This window comes from Humulus lupulus, chromosome 5 (genome assembly GCF_963169125.1).
Source record: "Humulus lupulus chromosome 5, drHumLupu1.1, whole genome shotgun sequence".
NCBI lineage: Eukaryota > Viridiplantae > Streptophyta > Magnoliopsida > Rosales > Cannabaceae > Humulus > Humulus lupulus.
Window position 1 is genome coordinate 4,854,253 of NC_084797.1, and position 23,900 is coordinate 4,878,152.

General features: G+C 35.4%; 2 protein-coding genes across 2 annotated transcripts; both read right to left on the bottom strand.

Moving 5' to 3' along the window:
- Positions 1-2,359: 2,359 nt before the first annotated feature.
- LOC133777868 (uncharacterized) lies at positions 2,360-3,959 on the bottom strand. The gene is made up of 2 exons (XM_062217623.1): positions 3,275-3,959; positions 2,360-2,730 (listed from the first exon to the last, which is right to left on the bottom strand). The coding sequence occupies exons 1-2, from the start codon at positions 3,957-3,959 to the stop codon at positions 2,360-2,362; spliced, it is 1,056 nt and encodes a 351-aa protein (XP_062073607.1).
- Positions 3,960-12,570: 8,611 nt separating this feature from the next.
- Positions 12,571-18,059, bottom strand: LOC133777875 (protein ACCELERATED CELL DEATH 6-like). The gene is made up of 3 exons (XM_062217629.1): positions 17,465-18,059; positions 13,423-13,748; positions 12,571-13,023 (listed from the first exon to the last, which is right to left on the bottom strand). Exons 1-3 carry the CDS (start codon positions 18,057-18,059, stop codon positions 12,571-12,573), a joined length of 1,374 nt encoding a protein of 457 aa, XP_062073613.1.
- Between the last annotated feature and the right edge of the window lie 5,841 nt (positions 18,060-23,900).

The following is a 23,900-nucleotide window of genomic DNA, read 5'->3' on the forward strand; positions in this document are numbered from 1 at the left end:
TATCCGTGATGAAGCTCATATGTTCTTGGTCTGGGGCGTGCATGAGAATCTGGTTATATCCAGAATAGGCATCCATGAACGACATCAGGCCATGCCCCGCTGTGGCATCCACGAGCTGGTCAATCCTTGGTAACGGAAAACAGTCTTTTGGGCAAGCTTTGTTGAGATCTGAGTAGTCAATACAGGTTCTCCACGTCCCATTGGGCTTTGGGACCAACACCGGATTGGCTACCCAGTCAGGGTAAAAGGCGTCCCTAATGAAATGGTTTTCCTTTAACCTGTCAACCTCCTCTTTCCGTGCTTTCTTTCTGTTTTCATCCAGCTACCTTTGCTTTTGTTGCTTTGGGGGAAAATTTTTGTCTATGTTTAGAGCATGGCTTGCTACATTCGGGCTTATTCCCACCATGTCGGAATGCGACCATGCGAAGACATCCTGGTTTTTCTTCAGAAAGCAAATTAATTGCTATTTTGTCTTATCTGGGAGGTGTTTCCCGACCTTCACATTTCTCAAGGGTTCAGCTTCCTCGAGCTGAATTTCTTCGAGCTCCTCTAGAGGTTCGAGGTCAACTTTCTCCTCAATCCTCGAATCAATCTCCTCGTCGATTTCTAAGACCGTTCCATCTTTATTTTGTATGATAACGAGTGCCTGAGCGCTCGTTTGCTTCTTTCCCCTCAAAGAGATGCTATAGCACTCTCTCCCTGCCAGTTGGTCCCCTTTTAATGTCCCGACTCCGCTAGGGGTCGGGAACTTAAGGGCCAGATGCCTTACTGATGAAACTGCCCCCAGACCGACCAGGGCGGGTCTCCCGAGCAGCACATTGTAGGCAGATGGCAAGTCTACCACCACGAACTCCATTATCTTGGTCACCGAGACTGGATAGTCTCCCAAGGTCATGGGGAGCTCAATGGATCCCATGCAGGCAGTTCCTTCTCCTGAAAAGCCGTACAAAGTAGTTGCACATGCCTTCAGGTCGCGAAGGGAGAGTCCCATTTTCTCGAGGGTCGCTTTGTAAAGAATGTTGACTGAGCTCCCATTATCTATAAGAACTCAGTGGACTCTTTTATTAGCGAGCTGAAGAGTAATAACCAGTGGATCATGATGTGGGAACTGAACATGGGAGGCGTCCTCCTCAGTGAAGGTTATGGGTTATGATTCAATCCTCTGGGTTATGATTCAATCCTCTGGCTTTTAGGTGCCCTAGGTTTGGGTTCATAAGGAGACCCGTCCCCTGTCTTAAGCTCGTTAACATATCTCTTTTGGGCATTCCTGCCCACTCCTGCGAGATGAGGCCCTCCCGAGATGGTTATTACGTCCTCTCCATCTATCGGGGGGGGGGGGGGGGCTGCCCTCTTCTTGAGATCGGGAGTTATTATTTTGTGTCGTCGGAGGCGCGGCTACTCTCTGGCTGGCGGCCGTCTGACCAGTATTCTGGTTTTTGACATACTGCCAGAAGTAACCTCTCGAGATCAACCCTTCGATCTCGTCCTTCAGTTGTCGACATTCATCAGTTGTGTGCCCGGTGTCTCTGTGGAATCGGCAATACTTACTGGAATCCCTCTTGGATTTTTGATTTCTCATTGGGTCCGGACGCCTGAAGGGGACCTGGTTTTCATTAGCCAGGTATATGTTTTCCCGAGACTCGTTGAGCTCGGTGTGCACTTTATACACGGAGAAATACCTCTCTCCTTTCTTTTTCTTTCCTCCCTCAGCTTCGGGATTACTTCCTTCGTTCTTTTTCCTCCTGGATGGGTTCTCCGAGGCAGGCTTTGGTGTCGCTGGGTCCGCCGAGGTTGAGGCAGAGTTGATGTTTATCGTTGTAGTTTCGGACTGGGAGGTCGCTTTGAGCGTCGACCTCGCTTCCTCCACATTGACAAACCTCTGTGCTCGTCTGTTAAACTCGGTTATTGACCTTACCGGTTTCCCTTGCATGTCGTCCCAAAGGGCACTTCCTGGTAATACACCAGCTCGGATTGCCATTAGGTGTCCACTGTCATCCACATCCCGAGCTCGGGCTACTTCCAGATTGAATCTTGTTAAGTAACTCTTCAATGTTTCACCCGGTTGCTGCCGGACGTTAGTTAAGGTGGATGCTTCTGGTCTGACCCCTACCATTGCTCTGAACTGCTTCTTAAAGTCTTTAGACAACTGCTCCCATGAAGTTATTGAGTGTCTCTTGTACTTTTCAAACCAACTTTTGGCGGGTCCTGCCAATGATGTTGGAAACAACATGCACCTGAGCTCATAACCCACGTTACGTGAGGAATCCGAAACCCTTGAGGAAATTGAGTGTCAGAAATATGGGGAGCAAACGGTTCGAGCTCCTCATCAGAGTCCTCATATCGACTCACTCCTCGTTCATTAATGGCCACCTATTAATGATGCATGTTCTAAGATGAAGTTTACGTTGGAGAGACATGTAGTCGACACAGCATGGTGTAGAACATTTCTGCCTTCATTGTCAACTTGTTCGTAGCTATCTGGACAACTTGCCAGAATTTCCTTCATTATCTTATCACCATAACACTCATTGTAAGCTGCAATGTGAAGCGCTGTCATGCCTTTCTTATTTTTGATGTATGCACTACTTTCATTATTTTCTAGCAACATTTTTGTAATCTCCACCACATTTGATGAGTCAAAGCAAGCAACATAGTGCAGTGGAATAAAACCATCATCATCTGCTTGTTTTGTCAGATAATCTACTTTGTCCAAAAGCATTTTTGTTATTCCTGAAGAATTTAAGTAAATTATCTACAACATTATTCACAATAACAACAATTATAATAATAATGAAATAGAGAAATAGAATCTATTTATTGGTAGAAGATGGATGTTATACTTTCATGATTATCAATGTATTTATAATATTATTATATTATTTAATTATATGAATATATATTTATAGAAGTTAGAGTAAATAATAATAAAAAAATAATATGAATTTTAAAAAAATATATAAATAATAAAATTAGGATTATGTATTAAATATTATTGTAATAATGATATTTTATAATATTTTTATTATATTAATATAATTATTAAATATCTATAGTATATTGTATTTTTTAATTAGTTTTAAAAGTATATGCCATTAAATATATGTAAGATTTTGTTAAAGTTGACAAAGAAAAAAATCGGTAAAGCAAGAATAAGATAAAAATATAGTTTTTATATACATAAAGATATAAAGATACACACATAATCAAAATTCATTTTAAGTGTACCCTAAAGAGATAACAAATTAGAAAGAAAAAAAAAGTAGTTAATTATTACCTATATTTGTAGAAGCTGCATGCAGTGCAGTTCTGCCATTAGGGCCACTGGTAGCTGGTGATGAACAATTATTTAGTATTTCCTTAACCAAATCTTGGTGTCGGCACTGGACGGCTATGTAGAGTGGAGTCTCGCCTGCTTTATTAGTCGAATACGAGAAATGAGGGTCTTGTCTTGTCAATATCTGCACAACCTCAAGATGCCCGAACCGCGCAGCCTCGTGCAACGCAGTGTCCTCTTCCTCATTCTTCATCCTTATCATCGTTTGGACACTAGAGATGTCCTCTTCAAGGTCCTGTGGTTGGGATAATTTTGCACGTTCAATTAGAAAATCAACAATGTGGTGATGGCCATACCTTGCTGCCATGAGTAAGGGAGTCTCTTCTCTTGCATTAGTTTGCATCAACAGTGCTGGACACAAGTCCAGGATCCCTTCCACGAAGGTTGTTTGATTAGTGGCTCTTGAAGTAGTGATGATATGGACATGGAGCACTGTATTTCTGTCTGGGGTCAATAATAGTTGGAGTTCACTGACCTTTTCCCTAAAGACTTCAGTTTCACCATCAGTTGCAGCTTGGAATAGCTTGCGATCCATGCAAATGCGCTCACTATGGATGTTTGTTTTCTGAGAATCACTAGTTGTCAAAGGGCTCATGAGAAGCAACAGAAGAAGAAGCCATTGCATATTAAATTTATATGTTATTGTAATAATGTTCATTGCATGCATACATATAATGCCACGACCCAAGCCCTATGCCATGAAAGATTTGTAATATCCATAACTTGGCTGGTCAAAAGTCAAACTTTGACCCTTGTTGTAAAATAGTCTTTATAAACGATCATTTAGTTTATATTAAATAGTATTATAATTATAAATCCAAATAATGAAATAGCTTCTATAACTATATATAAAAATATTAATGTTAAAAGCGTGATCATTTATCATTATACATAGAACAATAATATCCCCACAGTTATGTAGTCACAAAATAATTAAATTTAATAAGTCATAAACACCTAAAATAATACTTAGCATCCACCATTCCTTATTCCTAACAATTACATAACTAATTCAGATATACCGGTTCCAAATCAAATATACATATATAATGTTCAAAAGATAAAATAATGACACTAAATAGAACTAGGCTAAACACATTTGCTCAATCAATAATTCACCTTATCCTCATTCGCGTCACTAGGCTCCTAGAATGGGAGACACATAGGGGGTGAGCTTATAAAGCCCGGTAGGAAAACAACTAATAATATAGGACCCAAAAGTTTAATAAAACTCTTGCTTAGTTGGCTTTGAAAACAAAACATATATCATGATGTATAAACCAAAATAGAGAGAAACCACAAATAATCATAAGAGCATAGCTACAAGTGCACATCACACCGTCCAATAAATCCCTAGTTCCCGTTACCCACCATAGAAAAACCAACATCTTAAACCGGGTAGTTGGACCTGATAACCACCACAAGGGGGAGGCTTAGAGCACTTCTTGTATATAGATGCTATGTCTTTATACCTACAGGTGAGTGGACACCTGATCTACCTATGATGACACAGAGACTAGGTCGTGAAACAACATGCACAAATCAAGATCACTATGGCTCTCATCGGCATAACCAAATGCAAGTAAACATGAAAAGAAATAAACGCATTCCCTTTATATTTTAGAAAATTGGGCAGCATAAGAGCTGCATTTGAATAAAACCCAAAAATCATAACCTGCATAAATAAGTGAATAAAAATATATTTGACACTCAGTGCCCTCAAAACAGATCAGGAAACATGCAAATTAAGTTTTTAATTTTTCAAACATTTTATAAATATAAAAATTGGAATATGTTTAATGCAATTCAATACGAGTAAAATAAGTCTATTAGTCAAGTTGAGTTCCTACCTCCTTAGAATTTTCAATCCGAGCCAAAAGCGACGCTGCTAAGCTTAACGATGATCCTACAATGTTTTAGTCCAATTTTAATATCACGATTCTCCTACGTGCACCAAACAAGCAAACAATTATCATCATTATATTCCTTATTCAAAATCATGTCCAACGATATATAATATGACTATATTTTAAATTTCAAGTTCTGGAACCTCACCCAAGCAGTGCACAATAGCAGTTGGTGGAGGTAGTGAGCGGTGTATCGAAAACATCAATGAAGGTAGGCGTGGCATATATCAAAATGACCACATCAGCGAGTAGATCACATTCATGTGAACCATCGTTCCAAAAAGTGTTCAGACTCGCCGAAACGTTGCCGGAAAGTAGCGGAGATACCCAAAATCTCGCCGGAGAAAAACGACGAGTTGACCGGAATGACTTAGTGGGTTTTGTTCCTCTCTCCACGCTGTTTCCAAAGGTACCAACCACTCATCGAGGGGTATTCGGAGTTGGCCGGAAAACACAGTCAAAGTTGACGGACAAAAACTTTGACGGACTATTCCAAATAGTTGACAGCGAGTTAGGCAGCGCCGGTTGGTGGTTGAGGTTGTCGGAGTAAGATGAATTAAATGATTTGCCACGTGTCAAAAATAGTGGTTGCCGGAGGTTGGATCTGTGTGGTGGTAGTGTGTGGCCGTGGAGAGAAGAGAGAAAGAAGATAAGAGAAAGAGAAGAGAGAGAGAGAGAGAGTAGACGGGGAAAGAGAAAGAAAAAGATAAAAAAAAAATAGAAGAAATAATTATTTGACTCTTTTGACTTAAAGTGGGTCCCACCCGTAAAAATATATTATTTAAATTAAATTTTGTTTTTTTTTAAGTCTGAGTCTTTACATATAAGCTCCTGCATATTAATTATATATTCATTTATTCAAGAATTAAAAAGTCTTTACATTTTTACAGAATATTTTTATGGCGTTAAAAATAATTTTATATACCCTTTACGTTATGATATTCATTTTCCAAATTTAGTTTATTTTATTGGATTCTTTTTCCCGTTTTACCACTTTATAATTAATTACTTATGCATAAGCCAACTAAATATCTTCACATGATTTTATAGCATAAGCCTATTTCTTAATATACACCATTTCTAATTTATTAGGTATTCAAAGAAACTAGATTATTCCATTTAAGAAACTAAAATTTTAACCAATATTATAGCAGCTAATAATGGTAGAAGAAAATATGGATGTGAGTGTGAAACATATTGAGATTTTATTATTGGCTTCAATTCTCAAGGGGCAATTTTTAAGGGAGGGTGACTGTGACAGTTAGAATCCTGTGATCCGCAGGGGGAAAGACCTGGTAAACTGTGCAATCCCACACCGCCTGGGGAAGGTCAAGTGTGATGATTCTAAGACTGTGTAGGTATGGGACTACACAGTTGAAGAAGGCTTAAATGGATTGATGGGTACTATACCTATGCCAACAAGATGCATCTTCTTTTCGGTAGCCCATCACTTGAGAACTCCAAAGTTAAGCGTACTTGACCTGGAGTAGTCTCATGATGGGTGATCTCGTGGGAAGTTTTCCCAGGAAGCGTGAAAGTGAGGACAAAGCACGCTGGAAAGACTCCTGTTGGTTTGTAGGGCCAATCGTCATTCCAGAAAGCAACCATAGTGACGCAGAGCGTTACAACTTCCTACATTCTTCAATCACATGCCCCATTCCCTTGCAATGCCCCATATAGAAGGTTTCCATTCATACCAAGGTTCTCAAGTATTTATAGTTAATTCCCTTAATAGAATTAACAAACTAAACATAACAATAAAACTGAAAGAAAAAGAACCCAAAGTCCACATCAACATATCAGTTAAAGTGGCTGAACTAACACCACAATAACATTAATATATTGTAATAATATTCAAATAATTAAAATAAATTTATTAATAATAAATTTAAAATGTTGAGTTTACTCGTATATATTTATCACTTGCACAAGTTATGACTAGAAGTTTTATGAGTATATATATGAAAATTATTCCTAAATTATACACTCTCTTGTTCATGCACTATTATGTAGAATGTGATAACGAAGAAAATCGATCCAATAAAACAAGCGGCGATGGCAAGGGGAGCAAAAAGTGACAACACTGCGTATGTACCAGTGACAAATGCTATCATCATGAAGGCCAGGCCCAGATTGTTAAGCCCATGCAAAGCTTATAGTAATTCCACTTCCTGTCATCATGTACTCCTTCTGCATATGTTATATTAAGAAAGATGTTGAAAAAAACAGATGTAGCAGAGAGCAACATGGCCATTGTGTTTATTATGATGAAGGCCTGAAATGTTGTGCTGTTCCTCAGTACAGGACTCCTTGCTTGTTGTCGATGTCCAACTTCGTCGCTTATGTAACCTCCTGGCATCGTAAATCCAGCTGCAAATGTCACTTTCGCAATAAGTAACTAGACTAGATTCTTTAAATTGTTTAATGTATTCCTTCTACATATTATTTATGTTCTCGTGATTGAGTTCGAGTTGTTGGATATATTTTCCCACACAAGGCTGTATGGAGTATTTGTTGAAGAGATTCAACATTCTTTCTTGTTATATATATAGTGATCAATTTACAAAAAGATATAACACAGCTAGATAAAAATCAAACTATAGAAATTTAATTAATTACCTCACATACTGGGAATTGAAGTATATACACATCTCGAATATTGTTGTTTTGTTTATTGAGTGACATCCTATTCACTTGGGGATGACACAACAAAGCTTTTAGAACGGGAAGATTCCATGAGGAAGTGGCAGCCATATGAAGCAATGGGGTATTTCTTTCCTTATCTTTTCTATTTAAAAGGTAATGGCCACCTATTAAAGATGCATGCTCTAAGATGAAGTTTACGTTGGAGAGACATGTAGTCGACACAGCATGGTGTAGAACATTCCTGCCTTCATTGTCAACTTCTTCGTAGTTATCTGGACAACTTGTGAGAATTTCCTTCATTATCTTATCACCATAATACACTATAATTATCACAATAGACAACAATGTTTTCTGAATTCAAGCCAAACTCATGTGTCAAACCTTTGAACCATAAAGCTTCCTTAAAATCTTTTTGTAGCAGCCGTGTATTATGCTTCAGTGGTTGACAAGATAACTACCTTTTGAAAATTTGACTTCCAGCTAATAATTGCACCAAGTACTGTGAATACAAGTCCAGTTAAGGACTTTATTGTATCCAAATTTGCAGCATAATCACTGTCAACATATCCTACAACCTCTCCTTTTGATCCTGCATTTCCATTAAAAATAAGACCAAGTTTGAGAGATCCTTTAATGTACCTGAGTATCCATTTAACTGATGTCCAGTGAGTTTCTCCAGGATCTGCCATATATCTACTAACCACACTTAGAGAATAAGCTAGAGATCGCCAAGTACACACCATTTCATACATTAAGCTTCCTACAACACTAGTGTAAGGCACCTTTTCCATTAGTTCCCTTTCTGCATCTGTTTTAGGACACTGAGTTTGAGACAACTTGAAATGTGGAGCAAGAGGTGTTGACACAATTTTTGAGTTATCCATTCCAAACTTTTCTAACACTTTCTTTAAGTAGCCTTCCTGAGATAGCTTGATAACACCAGTTTCACTTTGATCAATTTCTATTCCAAGTATCTTCTTTGCTTTGCAAAGATCTTTCATCTCGAATTCACTGCTCAGTTTTCTTTTCAGCTTTGTGATTTCACTTCTATTTTTCCCAACTATAAGAATATCATCAACATATAAAAGTAAGTATACATGTTGATTAAAATAGACACAAGGATCATACTTGCTTTTGGTGAAACCAGTTTTGATAATGAAATCATCAAATCTGATGTTCCATTGCCTTGGAGCCTGCTTAAGCCATACAAAGATCTTTTCAAAAGACACACTTGATTAGGATTTCCATTGTCAAATCCTTCAGGCTACTTCATAAAGATTTCTTCTTCTAACTGTCCATGAAGAAAAGTAGTCCTCACATCCATTTGGTCCACCTCAAGATTGTCCCTAGCAGCCTTTGCTAATATAACCCAAAATGATGTTTGTCTAACAACTGGAGAAAAAATTTCATTATATTCTACACCTTCCTTTTGAGTAAAGCCTTTGGCTACAAGTATAGCCTTGTATCTCTCCTTTTCAATTCCTGGTATGGTATTCCCTCCTTTCTTTTGAAAATCCATTTACAATCTACGAGCTTTTTCTTTTCTGGTTTGTCCACCAAAATCAAAAATTCATTTTTCAGTATTGAACTCATTTCCTCTTCCATGGCATGTTTCCATAGTTTGCTTTCACGTCTATTAATGGCTTCTTGAATAGTTATAGGATCATAACTAATTTCCTCTTCTGCTACAGATAAGGCATAGGCAATGAAATCTTCATATCCAAGTATTTCATGTGCTTTTACCTCTCTTCTCTCTCTGTCCCTAGCAAGCTGGTAATTACTCAAGTCAGTTTGAGTTTCATCATGTTGAATCTGAACTTGCTGATTAGAAATTTCAATTTCCAGCTAAGTCTTTGTCTGTTTTTCATTACTAATCAGCTTATTTTCAACTTTCATAGGCTTTTCATCCTCTCTGAAAACAACATCTCTACTTATGATGCATTTCTTGAAACCTTCTTCCAAGCACCACAATTTGTATCCTTTTACACCATTTGGATATCCAATGAACATGCACTTGACAGCTCTAGAATCAAGCTTGTGTTGTCGAATGTGAGGATATGTTGTGCATCCAAACACTTTTATGTGTTCATAAGATGGTTTCTTTCCTCTCCAAACCTCTTGCGGGGTTTTAAAATTCAAACCTACTGAAGGACGCCTATTAATTAAGTAACTAGATGTAGTAACAGCTTCTCCCTAGAATTTCCTTTCTAGATTTGCACCTTTCAACATGCACCTCACTCTTTCTAGAAGAGTTCTATTCATCATCTCAGCCAAGCCATTCTGTTGAGGAGTATTTTAGATTGTGTGATGCCTTGCTATACTAGCATTGCTACAATATTCATCAAATTCCCTAGAGCAATATTAAAGGCCATTGTCAGTCCTTAATTTCTATATTTTCACTCCTGTTTGATTTTCTATCAGTTTCTTCCAAGTGATGAAACTATCCAAAGCTTGGTCTTTAGATTTCAAGAGCAACACCCACACCTTCCGAGAGTAATCATCTATGATACTCATAAAATAGTTTGCTCCACCTAAAGAAGATACCCTTGCTGGTCCCCAGAGATCAGAGTCAATATAGGTCAATGGAGCTGTAGTGTTATGAATTCCAGCACCAAATTTCACCCTGCAACATTTTCCATAAACACATTCTTCACAAAAATCGAGCTTGCCACTGAGAACCCCTTGGTTCAATAATTCTGAGATTCCTCTTTCACTAATATGCCCAAGTCTTTCATGCCAAAGCTGAGTTAAATCAACATCTTTGTTTGAAGCTACTGCTGCAGATCCAACAACAGATTTTCCTGTCAGAAGATAAAAACCTCCTCTGAATTCACCTTTCATAACCACAAGAGATCCCTTTAGAACCTTCATACAACATCCATCAATTTTCACTGTACACCCATTTGATGCTAGGACTCCAACAGATAATAGATTTCTTCTTAATTCAGGTACATACCTGACATTTGTAATAGTTCTACTTACACCATCATGCATTTTAATTACAACAGATCCAATTCCTTGCATCTTACATGCTTTATTGTTTCCCAAAAGAACAGATCCACCTGAGATTTCTTCAAGATTGAAAAACAGATCTTTATTGGGACATATGTGAAAGAGCACCCAGAGTCAAGTATCCAATCTTCACTTGTTTTTTCACTTGAAACCACCAATACATCAGCCGACTCATAGCCATTAGATACTACACTTGCTTTACCCTTTTCAGTCTTTCCATCTCGATTCAGCTTGTTCTTGAGTAGAAAACAATTAGCCTTGTAATGCCCTTCTTTCTTACAGTAGTTACAAAATTTCCCTGGTTTAAACTTTGACTTTGATCTGTGATTACTGCGACTCCTATGACCATTAAATCTCTTGTGATTCTTGAACTCTCTTTTGTCAAATCTGCCTCTAATCAATAGACCTTCACCATTGGATTCAATTTTCTCTTCAGATCTTTTCTGAATTTCTTTTGAGTTTAATGCACCCTTTACTTCTTCCATGGTTAGTGTTTCTTTCCCATACATAATAGTATCAACAAAATGATCATAAGATCTAGGTAAAGAACTGAGAAGAATTATACCTTGATCTTCTTCATCTATCTTCACTCCAATGTTTGCCAAATCAAGGATAATTTTGTTAAAATCAACCAAGTGTTTCCTCAACTCCTTTGAGTCATCCATGTGAAGTGTGTAGAGTTTTTTCTTCAGATAAAGCTTGTTCGCTAGAGACTTCTTGAGAAAGATTGATGCCAATTTGTTCCACAAACCAGAAGTTGTTTCTTCATGAGAAACCTCTCTAAGAATCTCATCACCAAGACTCAAGAGAATTGAACTATGTGCTTTTGTTTCTGTCTATTTCCTTGTCTTATCGTCTTTGATTGCTTTTGATTCATCTTCGTTCAAAGCTACTGAGATGCCTTGATGAACTAGAAGAGCCTTCATTTTGATTCTCCATAAGCCAAAATCGTTCTCTCCATTGAACTTGTCCACTTCAAATCTGGCTGAACTCATTCTTGCTCTGTTTCTTGATCAACAAAGATGATCACCAAGTATTTCTTGAACCCTCCAATGCAACCTGTGCGTCTGATACCACTTGTTGTAAAAACAACAACAAAAGAACTAGCATAAAACAGAGAATAACAAATCAGATTTGAGCCAAAACAACACAAACAATTACTTGGTTCATATCACATTGTAATCCTACACCCAAGGGGTAGAATAGCCTCAAAAATGGCTGGGAACTTTATTCAGTAAGCTTGAGATCAGTACAAGAGTTTACACCAAGAAGTCTTGCTCCAAATTACAAAGAGAGCTCACACAATGAGAGATCAAGATCAGATACACTTAAACTCTTTACAACCCTCAAATCTCACTCAATTTCTAACTCTTAACCAATATCCCAACAGACCAAGGTTCTCAAGTATTTATAGCTAATTCCCTTAACAGAACTAACTAACTAAACATGCCAATAAAACTGAAAGAAAAAGAACCCAAACTCCACATCAGCATATCAGTTAAAGTGGTTGAACTAACACCACACTAACATTTATATATTGTAATAATATTCAAATAATTAAAATAAATTTAAAATGTTGAGTTTACTCTTATATATTTATCACTTGCACAAGTTATGAATAAAAGTTTTATGAGTATATATATGAAAATTATTCCTAAATTATGCACTCTCTTATTCATGCATTATCATGTAGAATGTGATAACGAAGAAAAGCGATCCAATAAAACAAGCGGCAATGGAAAGGGGAGCAGAAAGTGACAACACTGCATATGTACCAGTGAAAAATGCTATCATCATGAAGGGCAGGGCCCAGATTGTTAAGCCCATGCAAAGCTTATAGTAATTACACTTCCTATGATCATGTACTCCTTCTGCATATGTTATATTAAGGAAGATGTTGAAAAAAAAAACAAATGTAGCAGAGAGCAACATGGCTATTGTGTTTGTTATGATGAAGGCCTGAAATGTTGTGTTGTTCCTCAGTACAACACTCCCTTGTTGTCGATGTCCAACCTCGTCGCTTATGTAACCTCCTGGCATCGTAAATCCAGCTGCAAATGTCACTGTCGAAATCAACGTAGAAGTAACTAGACTAGATTCTTTAATTTTTTTAATGAATTCCTTCTGCATATAATTCATGTTCTCGCGATTGAGTTCGAGTTCTAGGATATGTTTTCCCACAGAAGGCTCTATGGAGTATTTATTGAAGAGATCCAGCATTCTTACTTGTTATATATATAGTGATCAGTTTACAATAAGATATAACACAGCTAGATAAAAAATCAAACTATAGAAATTTAATTAATTACCTCATATTGTTTGAATTGAAGCATATACACATCTCGAATATTGTTGTTTTTTTTTGTTAAGTGACATCCTATTCACTTTGGGATGAGACAACAAAGCTTTTAGAACGAGCAGATTCCACGAGGAAGTCACAGCCATATGAAGCAAGGGGGTATTTCCTTCCTTATCTTTTCTATTTAAAATTAATGATGATGCATGTTCTAAGATGAAGTTTACGTTGGAGAGATATGTAGTCGACACAGCATGGTGTAGAACATTTATGCCTTCATTGTCAACTTCTTCGTAGCTATCTGGACAACTTGCCAGAATTTCCTTCATTATCTTATCACCATAACACTCATTGTAAGCTGCAATGTGAAGAGTTGTCATGCCTTTCTTATTTTTGATGTAGGCACTACTTTCATTATTTTCTAGCAACATTTTTGTAATCTCCACCACATTTGATGAGTCGAAGAAAGCAACATAGTGCAATGGAATACAACCATCATCATCTGCTTGTTTTGTTAGAAAATCTACTTTGTCCACAAGCATTTTTGTTATTCCTGAAGAATTTAAGTAAATTATCTACAATATTAATAACAACAACAATAATAATAATAATAATAATGAAATAGAGAAATATAGTTTATTTATTGGTGGAAGGAGGATGTTATATTTTCTTGTATACTTACATTACATTCGTACACGCATGATTATCAATGTATCTATAATATTTATTATATTATTTAATTATATGAATATATATTTATATAAGTTAGAGTAAGTAATAATAAAAAAAATATAAATAATAATAATTAAGATTATGTATTAAATATTATTGTAATATTGATATTTTATAATATTTTAATTATATTAATATAATTATTAAATATCTATAGTATATCGTATTTTTTAATTAATTTTAAAAGTATAATCCATTATATATTTGTAAGATTTTGTTAAAGTTGACAGAGAAAAAAATTCATTAAAGCAAGAATAAGTTAAAAATATAATTTTTATATATATAAAGATATAAAGATACATGTTATACCCAAAAATTGGAGAATGCATCCTAGGAGGCTAAGGAGAATGCATTCTAGGAGAGCTAAGGGGAGTGGTCCTAGGAGACCCCAAGGAGGATGTGGTCTTAGGAGACCCCAAGGAGGATGTGGTCCTAAGAGACCCCAAGGGTGTGTAGGAGGCAAGCCTCCCAAGGTTTCCTAAGTGTTGGCTCGAATGTGTCCAAGGTAAGTAGCTAAGTGTAGAGTCCAAGAACTTTACTTAGCTAATTGTTTAGTAGTATTATAGTATGTTTAGTGTTATCTTAGTTACTATGGATTTTTGGTTCAGACCGGGAATTATTTGGACACTCATAGTAGTACTTATAGATTTTCTAAGTTTAACCTATAGTTTAAGAATATTAAGTATAACCTAAGGTTTGATTAATGTGACTGATATTAAGGATTATATTTATTATATTATAAGGTTTAGACATCAACCAATAGGATTTTAAGCACATGTTATGAATGGTAATTAAGGATTTAGTATTTTTGAGGATTAAATTAAATAAGGGTAAAGTTTGAATGTTATAGGGTCAGTCAGCAGCTTTGAATACGTTGAGGGCTTAGTCAAGGCTGTTTACTCCATTCAAACTTAGCTAAAAATGTGTAATTTCCTGTTTAAATATTCAGCGTGTGCCGATATATCGCAGCTATAGGGGGCGATATGTCGCAGCACGTAGATACGGAAAACACGAAACGATGCACTGTCGCCTCGGGCATACTGGCCCAGGCGATATATCGCCTACAGGGGGCGATATATCGCCTCCTCCAGTATGTTTTCAAATGTTTTTGAATTCATTTCCTTTCAGCCATTCAAACTCCTTCAACAGTCCAGCATCTTTTGAACGAGTCTTCAGCCTTTGCTGAACGATTATTCAAATGATTTTCACCTAAAAAGCCATTATTTTTATTAAAGTAAAATCAAGATATTTTCATTCCCAAACTCTATAAATAGGACCTAGTACCCAGCCATTATTCACCATTTGCTCTAAGTTCAGAAGCTGCTAGTGTTAAGTGAGTGTGAGAGTGTAAACACCTGGTTTGGGGGAAAAAACTATAAGCTTAAACATCATAAGCTTATCAAACACTTTGGGAGGTGAGTTCTATAGTATTTCGGTGGAGGTTAGATTGATCTTGCAATCTTTGAGGTAAACCCAAAACTCTAGTTCCTTTCTGTATTTTATGTTATTTCCTTTCTCAAAACCTTCTACTCAGTCCCCTAACCTTATTCTTATTTTGGTTAGGGAATCCAAGTTCTTAAGCACTTAAGTGGTGGTAAGCATATTTTCTTTTAATGGTTTAGTCTTCCTATTCTCTTTCATTTCATCTTCTTTCTTTAGACTCACTCTTGTTCATTATGGTTTTAGGAGTGTTCCAAGAGTCCTAACTCAGTCCATTTTATCCCGGTAACTTTGGTAAGGAAAATAGGCTAGAATCAATATGTTATGTGCTTATGTTATCTATATGTTTTATGTTATTAAAAGTGTTATGATATGTATATGTGTATGTTTGTAGGCTTGGGCATATGACCCATATGACTAACAAGACCCCAAATGGGTTATGGGCATATGACCTACTTAGCTAGTAGGACCCCATTAATCCCATGGGCATATGCTTGTTTAGTCTATGGGACCCCAAGAATAATGGCCATTATAATAAGTGTATGTTATATGTATTATGTTAAGTCTTTATGTTTTCTTATGAAATTGTGTATATGACTATGTGTTAGATTTTCCTTGCTGGGCATTAGGCTCATTCCTTTTTGTTTTATGTGCAGGAAGATAAGCTTTAGAGGCGGAAAGATTCGTGACGCTTGGAGGATGTGTATCGATGATGAATGGAGTCAAGGGCCGAGCGTTAATCGATTCGAGGATGTAGTTTCGGTTTTATGTCTTTTTATATGTATTTTTCGCACTAATTATGTAATGTTTTATTATTTTAAATTATGTTTTTGTTTTAAAGACAATGGGATCCCATATCCTTTTTGGTATTTACTTGGTAAGTAACTCTTATTTTTATAAGTTACTTAATAAAATTATGGTATTTTCACAAATGTAAGTTCTTTTAAGGATTTTATGTATAGTTTCGTTAATGGTCCAAATAGTCTGGATTAGTGGGTCATTACACTAAGGAGGAGGAGTCTCATGCAAGAGGAAGGAGACTTAGATTTTGATAAGGAGAGCCTATACAATGATCGATCGGACATGTTTGGGAGATGCTAAAGGAGAATGCCTTGATCTTGTCCAAGGTGAGATGTTATGGAGGAGGTTGCCTCAATGTTGTCCAAGGTGAGGTGCTAAGGAGGTTGCCTCAATGTTGTCCAAGGTGAGGTGCCAAGGAGGTTGCCTCAATGTTGTCCAAGGTGAGGTGCCAAGGAGGTTGCCTCGGACCACCTTGGTCCGAGGAGAAGCCAAGGAGATTGGTTCAAGGAGGAACATGGCATGCTAGAGGAGAGTGCCATGTTAGAGGAGAGAAGTGCATGTCCTACCACCATGCACGTTCAACCCACGAAAACATGTCCTACCACCATGCACGTCCGACCAACACTTGCATGAGTGGTCAATAGGAGGTGGATCAACTAGCTAGATGAGACTAAGTCAGGATTCCCAGAGACAGCTTCAACAACATACGCGGGAATCTCTCATTCTTCCCACAAATGGGGGATTTGTTACATTTCGAATTTTGAATGTTTAAATGTAATAAATGTAATGAATATAATAAAATATCCCTATCATAAGGGGATATCAGTTGAGGATCCCAGGCCTATAAATTGAGAGCTTATGGGATGGGAGAGGGGGCTTCTTCTGCTTCTTCTTTCTAGAGAGAGAAAATTGGGACTGTGTATTCTAGAGAGAGAAAGTTGGGTCTGAGTATTCTAGAGAGAGAATTCTTGTATTTTTGCAATTTGTACTGAAGAAACTCAGTTGGCTCAGTCCATCTGATCTTGAGTACAGATTTATAAATCACAACTCTAAGTGGATTAGGCTATTACCGACAATCGGGGCTGAACCACTATAAAAATCTCTTGTGTTATTTACTTTTTGTTCATTAAACCGTCTGTGTCGTTTTTATTTCTCTTGAAGGCTTGTCGTAATTGACGTTCTCACGTCGTTGGCTAAAAACGCAGTCAACAATACACACATAATCAAAATTCTTTTAAGTGTACCCTAAAGAAATAACAAATTAGAAAGAAAAAAAAAAAAGAAGTTAATTATTACCTATATTTGTAGAAGCTCCATGCAGTGCAGTTCTTCCCTCAGGGCCACCAGTAGCTGGTGACGAACAATTATTTAGTATTACATTAACCAAATCTTGGTGTCGGCACTGGACGACTATGTAGAGTGGAGTCTCGCCTGCTTTATTAGCCGAATACGAGAAATCAGGGTCTTCTCTCGTCAATATCTGCACAACCTCAAGATGCCCGAACCGTGCAGCCTCGTGCAATGCAGTGTCCTCTTCCTCATTCTTCATCCTTATCATCGTTTGGACACCAGAGATGTCCTCTTCAAGGTCTTGTGGTTTGGATAATTTTGCATGTTCAATTAGAAAATCAACAATGCGGTGATGGCCGTACCTTGCTGCCATGAGTAAGGGAGTCTCTTCTCTTGCATTAGTTTGCATCAACAATGTTGGACACAAGTCTAGGATCCCTTCCACGAAGGTTGTTTGATTAGTGGTTCTTGAAGTAGTGATGATATGGACATGGAGCACTGTATTTCTTTCTGGGGTCAATAACAGTTGGAGTTCACTGACCTTTTCCCTGAAGAATTCAAGTTCGCCATCAGTTGCAGCTTGGAACAACTTGCGATCCATGCAAATGTGCTCACTATGGATGTTTTTTTTTTCTTCTGATAATCACTAGTTATGTCAGATGGCTCATGATGAGAAGAAGAAGAAGAAGAAGAAGAAGAAGAAGTCATTGATCTTTAAATTTATATGTTATTGTAGTAATATTCATTGCATGCATACATATAATGTCACAACCCAAGCCCTAGGCTGTGACTGATTTGTAATATCTATAACTTGGGTGGTCAGAGGTCAAACTTTAACCCTTGTTGTAAAATAGTCTTTATAAATTATCATTTAGTTTATAATAAATAGTACTATAATTATAAGTCAAAATAATGGAATAACTCCTATAACTATATATAAAAATATTAATGATAAAAGCATGATCATTTATCATTATACATAGAACAATAATATCCCCACAGTTATATATGTAGTCACCAAACAATTAAATTTAATAAGTCATAAACACTTAAAATAATACTTAACATCCACCATTCCTCATTCCTAACTATTACATAGCTAATTCAAATATATTGATCAATAGTTTCCAAAATATACATATATAATGTTCAAAAGATAAAACAATGACACTAAATAGAACTAGGCTAAACACATTCGCTCCATCAATAATTCACCTTATCCACATTCGCGTCACTAGGGAATGGGAGAGATATAGGGGGTGAGCTTATAAAGCCCAGTAGGAAAGCAACTAATAACATAGGAACCAAAAGTTTAGTAAAACCCTTGCATAGTTAGCTTTGAAAACAAAACATATATCATCATGTATGAACCAAAATAGAGAGAAACCACAAATAATCATAAGAGCATAGCTACAAGTGCACATCACATCGTCCACTAGATCCCTAGTTCCCGCTACCCACCATAGAAAAACCAACATCTTAAATCGGGTAGCCGGACCTGATAACCACCACAAGGGGGAGGCTCAGAACACTTCATGTATATAGATGCTAGGTCTTTACACCTACAGGTGAGTGGACACCTGATCTACCTATGATGACACAGAGACTAGGTCGTGAAACAACAACATGCACAAATCATGATTACTATGGTTCTTATCGGTATAACCAAATAGAAGTAAACATAAAAAGAAAGAAACACATTCCCTTTATATTTTAGAAAATTGGGCAGCATAACAGCTGCATTTCAATAAAACCAAAAAATCATAACCTGCATAAATTAGTGAACAAAAATATATTTGACACTCAGTGCCCTCAAAACAGATAAGAAAACATGCAGATTAAGTATTCAATTTTTCAAACATTTTATAAATATCAAAATTGGAATATGTTTAATGCAATTCAATACGAGTAAAATAAGTACAATAGTCAAGTTGAATCCCTACCTCCTTAGAATTTTCAATCCGAGCTAAAAGCGACGCTGCTAAGCTTAACGATGATCCTACAATGATTTAGTCCAATTTTAATATCACGCTTTTCCTACGTGCATTAAATGAGAAAATGATTATCATCATTGGATTCCTTATTCAAAATCGTGTCCAACAATATATAATATGACCATATTTAAAATTTCAAGTTCCGGAACCTCACTCAAGCGGTGCACAGTAGCGGTTGGTGGCGGCAGTGAGTGGTGTATCAAAAACATCGACGAAGGTAGACGTGACATATATCAAAATGACCACATTGGAGAGTAGATCCCATTCATGTGAACCATCGGTCCAAAAAGTGCTCAGACTCGCCGTAACGTCGCCGAAAAGTGGTAGAGATACCCAAAATCTCGCCGGAGAAAAACGATGAGTTGACCGGAATGACTTAGTGGGTTTTGTTCTTCTCTCCACGCTATTTCCACAGGTACCAACCACTCGTTGAAGGGCGTTCGGAGTTGGCCGGAAAACACAGTCAAAGTTGACAGACAAAATCTTTGACTGCTATTCCGAACAGTTGACAGCGAGTTAGTCAGCGCCGCTTGGTGGTTGAGGTTGTCAGAGTAAGACGAATCCAATGAGCCACCGCATGTCAAAAATGGTGGTTGCTGGAGGTTAGATCTTTGTGGTGGTGGTGTGTTGCCGCATAGAGAAGAGAGAAAAAGAAAGAGAGAAGTTGGGAAATTGAAAGAAAAAGAATTATTTGACTCTTTTGACTTTGGGTCCCACCCATAAAAATAATATTATTTAAATTAATTTGTTTATTTATTTTTTAAATCTGTGTCTTTACATATAAGCTCCTACATATTAATTTATAGTGTGGAGTGTTAATATTCCCGACCCCTCAAATTGCACTATTTTTTTTTTCAGATCTTAATTATATATTCATTTATTCAAGAATGACATAGTATAAAGTATATATTCTTGGCACTTCTTTACATTTTTACAGAATATTTTTATGACGTTAATTATAATTTTATATACCCTTTACGTTATATATGATATTCATTTTCCAAATTTAGTTTATTTTATTGGATTCTTTTTCCCCCTTTTAGCGCTTTATAATTAATTACTTATGCATAAGCCAACTAAATATCTTCACATAATTTTATAACATAAGCCTATTTCTTAATATACACCATTTCTAATTTATTAGGTATTCAAAGAAACTAGATTATTCCATTTAAGAAACTAAAATTTTAACCAATATTATAGCAGCTAATAATGGTAGAAGAAAATATGGATGTGAGTGTGAAACATATTGAGATTTTATTATTGGCTTCAATTCTCATGAGGCAATTTTTTTATTTAAATTATTGTTATTAATAATTGTGTTTTATGTTATATAATATATATGACACTTCAAAAAGATGCTGTAATGTGTACTTGAATAAGAAGTTATTGCTCTTTTTGATTCGTATGCTCGTTTTGAGATTGGTAGGATCCACTGGAAAATTACTCTTTTATAGTATAGTATGCAACTCTATTAGAATGCTTAGGGCTGCTCTAACCTAACTGGACTGCAAAACAACAAATATAGTACTAAAGAGGTACAAAATCAAATCCAACCTAACTTTATTTATCTCACCATTATGCTGTCAAGCTACAGTACTCCACCAAATATGGTGGGGTACTGTAGCAATGGCAAAAACAAATTAGTATTTAATAATAAATATATATGTATATTATTTTATATATAAGATAAAATAATAAAATAATAAAGAATATAATTTTTGGTGTAACTTTTGGTGTTGTGGTTGGAATAAAAAAATATATCATATATGGTATTATGGGTTGGAAATGACCTTAACCACACTAAAACTAATAATTATTTAAGAACAGATAAGGAACTTCATATAATGTAAATTTTGGATGTGTAGACTATTCTTTTCATTAAAACAGTAAACTAAACAGAACCGAAAAAAGAATTAGTGATTAATGCAAGAATATAGTAGAATCTTATTTACTGATATTTAAATAAACAAATTATGCATAAAGTTGTTAACTAAATGGAAAATTTTCACTTTGATTGAATTGGTAGTGAAATTAGACAACTAAAAAATCTATGATATAAGGCCATGAGGCAAATGTTTGAAAGGAAAAACTAAAGTCTTTCTATGCTCCCTGAGTTTTTTTCTGTTTGGCAACTTGGTCCCTGTGAAATTATTTTTGGCAATCAAGTCTTTGAGTTATAAAAATAGTAGCAACTAAGTCATTTTAGTTAATTTTTTCATAAAATTCTAAACTTTTAAGTGGATAATTTTAAAATTTTCTAAATATTTTACTCCTCCAAATATTTTTACACTTCCTGTTGTATTGGATAATCTAGAAATATTCATTCAAAAACTAAAAAAATTCATGAAATAATTAACTAAAATGACCTAATTGCTATTGCAAGAGTATACATCGTAAGAAATGGAGATGGGACTTTGTAGTGGCATTTAGCTCGACCCTTGAGTAATATTCGCTAATCAAATGCAATACATTGGCAAAACAACTAGTTACTGACAAAAGAGAGGAAACCGTTTGGGATTTGAAATGCTGCTACACCAAAATGCGTAAAGTTTCATCTTGCTCTTAAATAAATATACACATGTAAACCTATAGAGAAATCGATCATCTATTGACGCCAAAAAATATATAATTTTTCTTCTAGTTAACATGTTATTCAATTCACACAAGTCACTATGTATTAAATCAAGCAAATTTGAAGATTTTTCAACACTAGCTTTTTTTTTACTTAATGCACAGTTCACATTTCTCAACATCTTTAACATCATAATCAATCACACCACATTTCATTATTCTCTTAATAGTACTATAGCCTATGTGAGAACGTCTATAATGTCATAGAAAAATAGAATTAGAATCAAGTACATAACAAGAACTAAACAAATATGTATTAGTATTGCCAATGATATAAAATTTTATCATCCCATCACATAAATAACTATTTCTTAAAAAACTGCTCAAATTGGAAAAAATGATCTTTCTAGATTCAAACACTGCCTTCTTCTCCATTGCAACCCAGATTTCCTCTGCCAATTTGGTGTTGATGTATTGAGAATGTAAACTCTACAAATGAGTTCATCTTCTTCCCTCTTCTTTTTTGCATCCACAACTTGAGAAGAACAATCTTTTGTTGGTAAAGACAATGGCTCCAAATCTGAATCCAAAATGTAGGAGATCTTGAGTGTAGTGACGGGAATTTTATTTTGTCTTGCCATCTCACAAAATTTGATACATCAAAACAATCAAAGCAAACAATACTTTGACTCATGAATTTTAAAGTAGAAAAAAAATGATTAACCTTTCTTCATTGAGTTGTAGAAGCACAAAATATAGAATTTAATTGTTGGAAAAGTTGGAAGATAAGAACAAAAATGAAGGAATAGAAAACAATAACAAAAAACATAAGAGAGACTTGAATAATTTGAGTAACTTTATCCAAAATTCTCTTTTTCAACCCACTCTAATAATGGTTGCTTAAGGGCTCTACACACAAGAAATGAGAATTGAGACTAATCAAGGCCCTTTGAATTCTATAAGAGTAAGCAAAATATGAAAAAAATTCTTTGATAATGATATTAAACGTTAGAGAGAGAGAGAGAGAGTAATTTATAAAAAAATGTGATAAATCCCTTTTGGCCTTGTTATATATTATTAACATAGCTGAGTTTCGCGCAGTTTTTTGTAATGATTAAAATATATAAATTTAAATATTTTTTGAGAGATTGTGTGTAAGAGATTCATTTTCACTCTACCCGTACAACATGCTCCTTATATAGATATGTAAGAGCGTTTTGACCGTAATTTTTTTTCTTCATGGTAATGTTCATTATATAGTGAGCATCGTGCAAGTTTTCGAGAAGTTCTGAATAATTAAAGTGCTAAAAATAAAATTAAAACTACTTGTTGTACGTGTGCTTTTATTTAATATTATTATTTTATCCGCTTTGCATTATTTTTTTTTGTTTACTATATAATTTTTTTAAAGTTTTTTTTTATAATTTTAGGGTAGAAAATTTATAAATCATGACATTTTGCACAATTATTCATTTTTCAAAAATAAATATTTTTATTATTTTAATTAATAATATTCTTAATTAAATTAATATCACGTGTATACATGTTTGATATTTTTAATTGTAGGATATTTTGGTTTTGAATTTGAAATATCAAAACAATAAATCTAGAAGATAAATGTGTTTTGTCTCATTATCTGTTTGGACCATGTATTTTGTAAAATTATTCAAATAGAACTCTAATAAATTCAATTTTGATGAACAAAAAATTGAATATAACAATACAGTTATTCGGGAGAATAATTGTGCTTTTATTCTGAGTTGTTAGTTAATTTGGTGAATTATGTGTGATTTTAGTTCAAAAAATATACTTTGATCAAAATTGGATTTAAGAGTTTATTTGAGCTATTTTACAAAACACATTTTCGAATGAGG

Coding starts and splice junctions, on each gene's coding strand:
- LOC133777875 (XM_062217629.1), bottom strand. CDS start 18,059: ATGGATCGCAAGTTGTTCCAAGCTGCAACTGATGGCGAACTTGAATTC. Junction 13,749..17,464: donor TGGAGCTTCTACAAATATAG/GTAATAATTAAC, acceptor TAAATTCTTCAG/GAATAACAAAAATGCTTGTG. Junction 13,024..13,422: donor CGACTACATATCTCTCCAAC/GTAAACTTCATC, acceptor AATTATATGCAG/AAGGAATTCATTAAAAAAAT.
- LOC133777868 (XM_062217623.1), bottom strand. CDS start 3,959: ATGCAATGGCTTCTTCTTCTGTTGCTTCTCATGAGCCCTTTGACAACT. Junction 2,731..3,274: donor TGCAGCTTCTACAAATATAG/GTAATAATTAAC, acceptor TAAATTCTTCAG/GAATAACAAAAATGCTTTTG.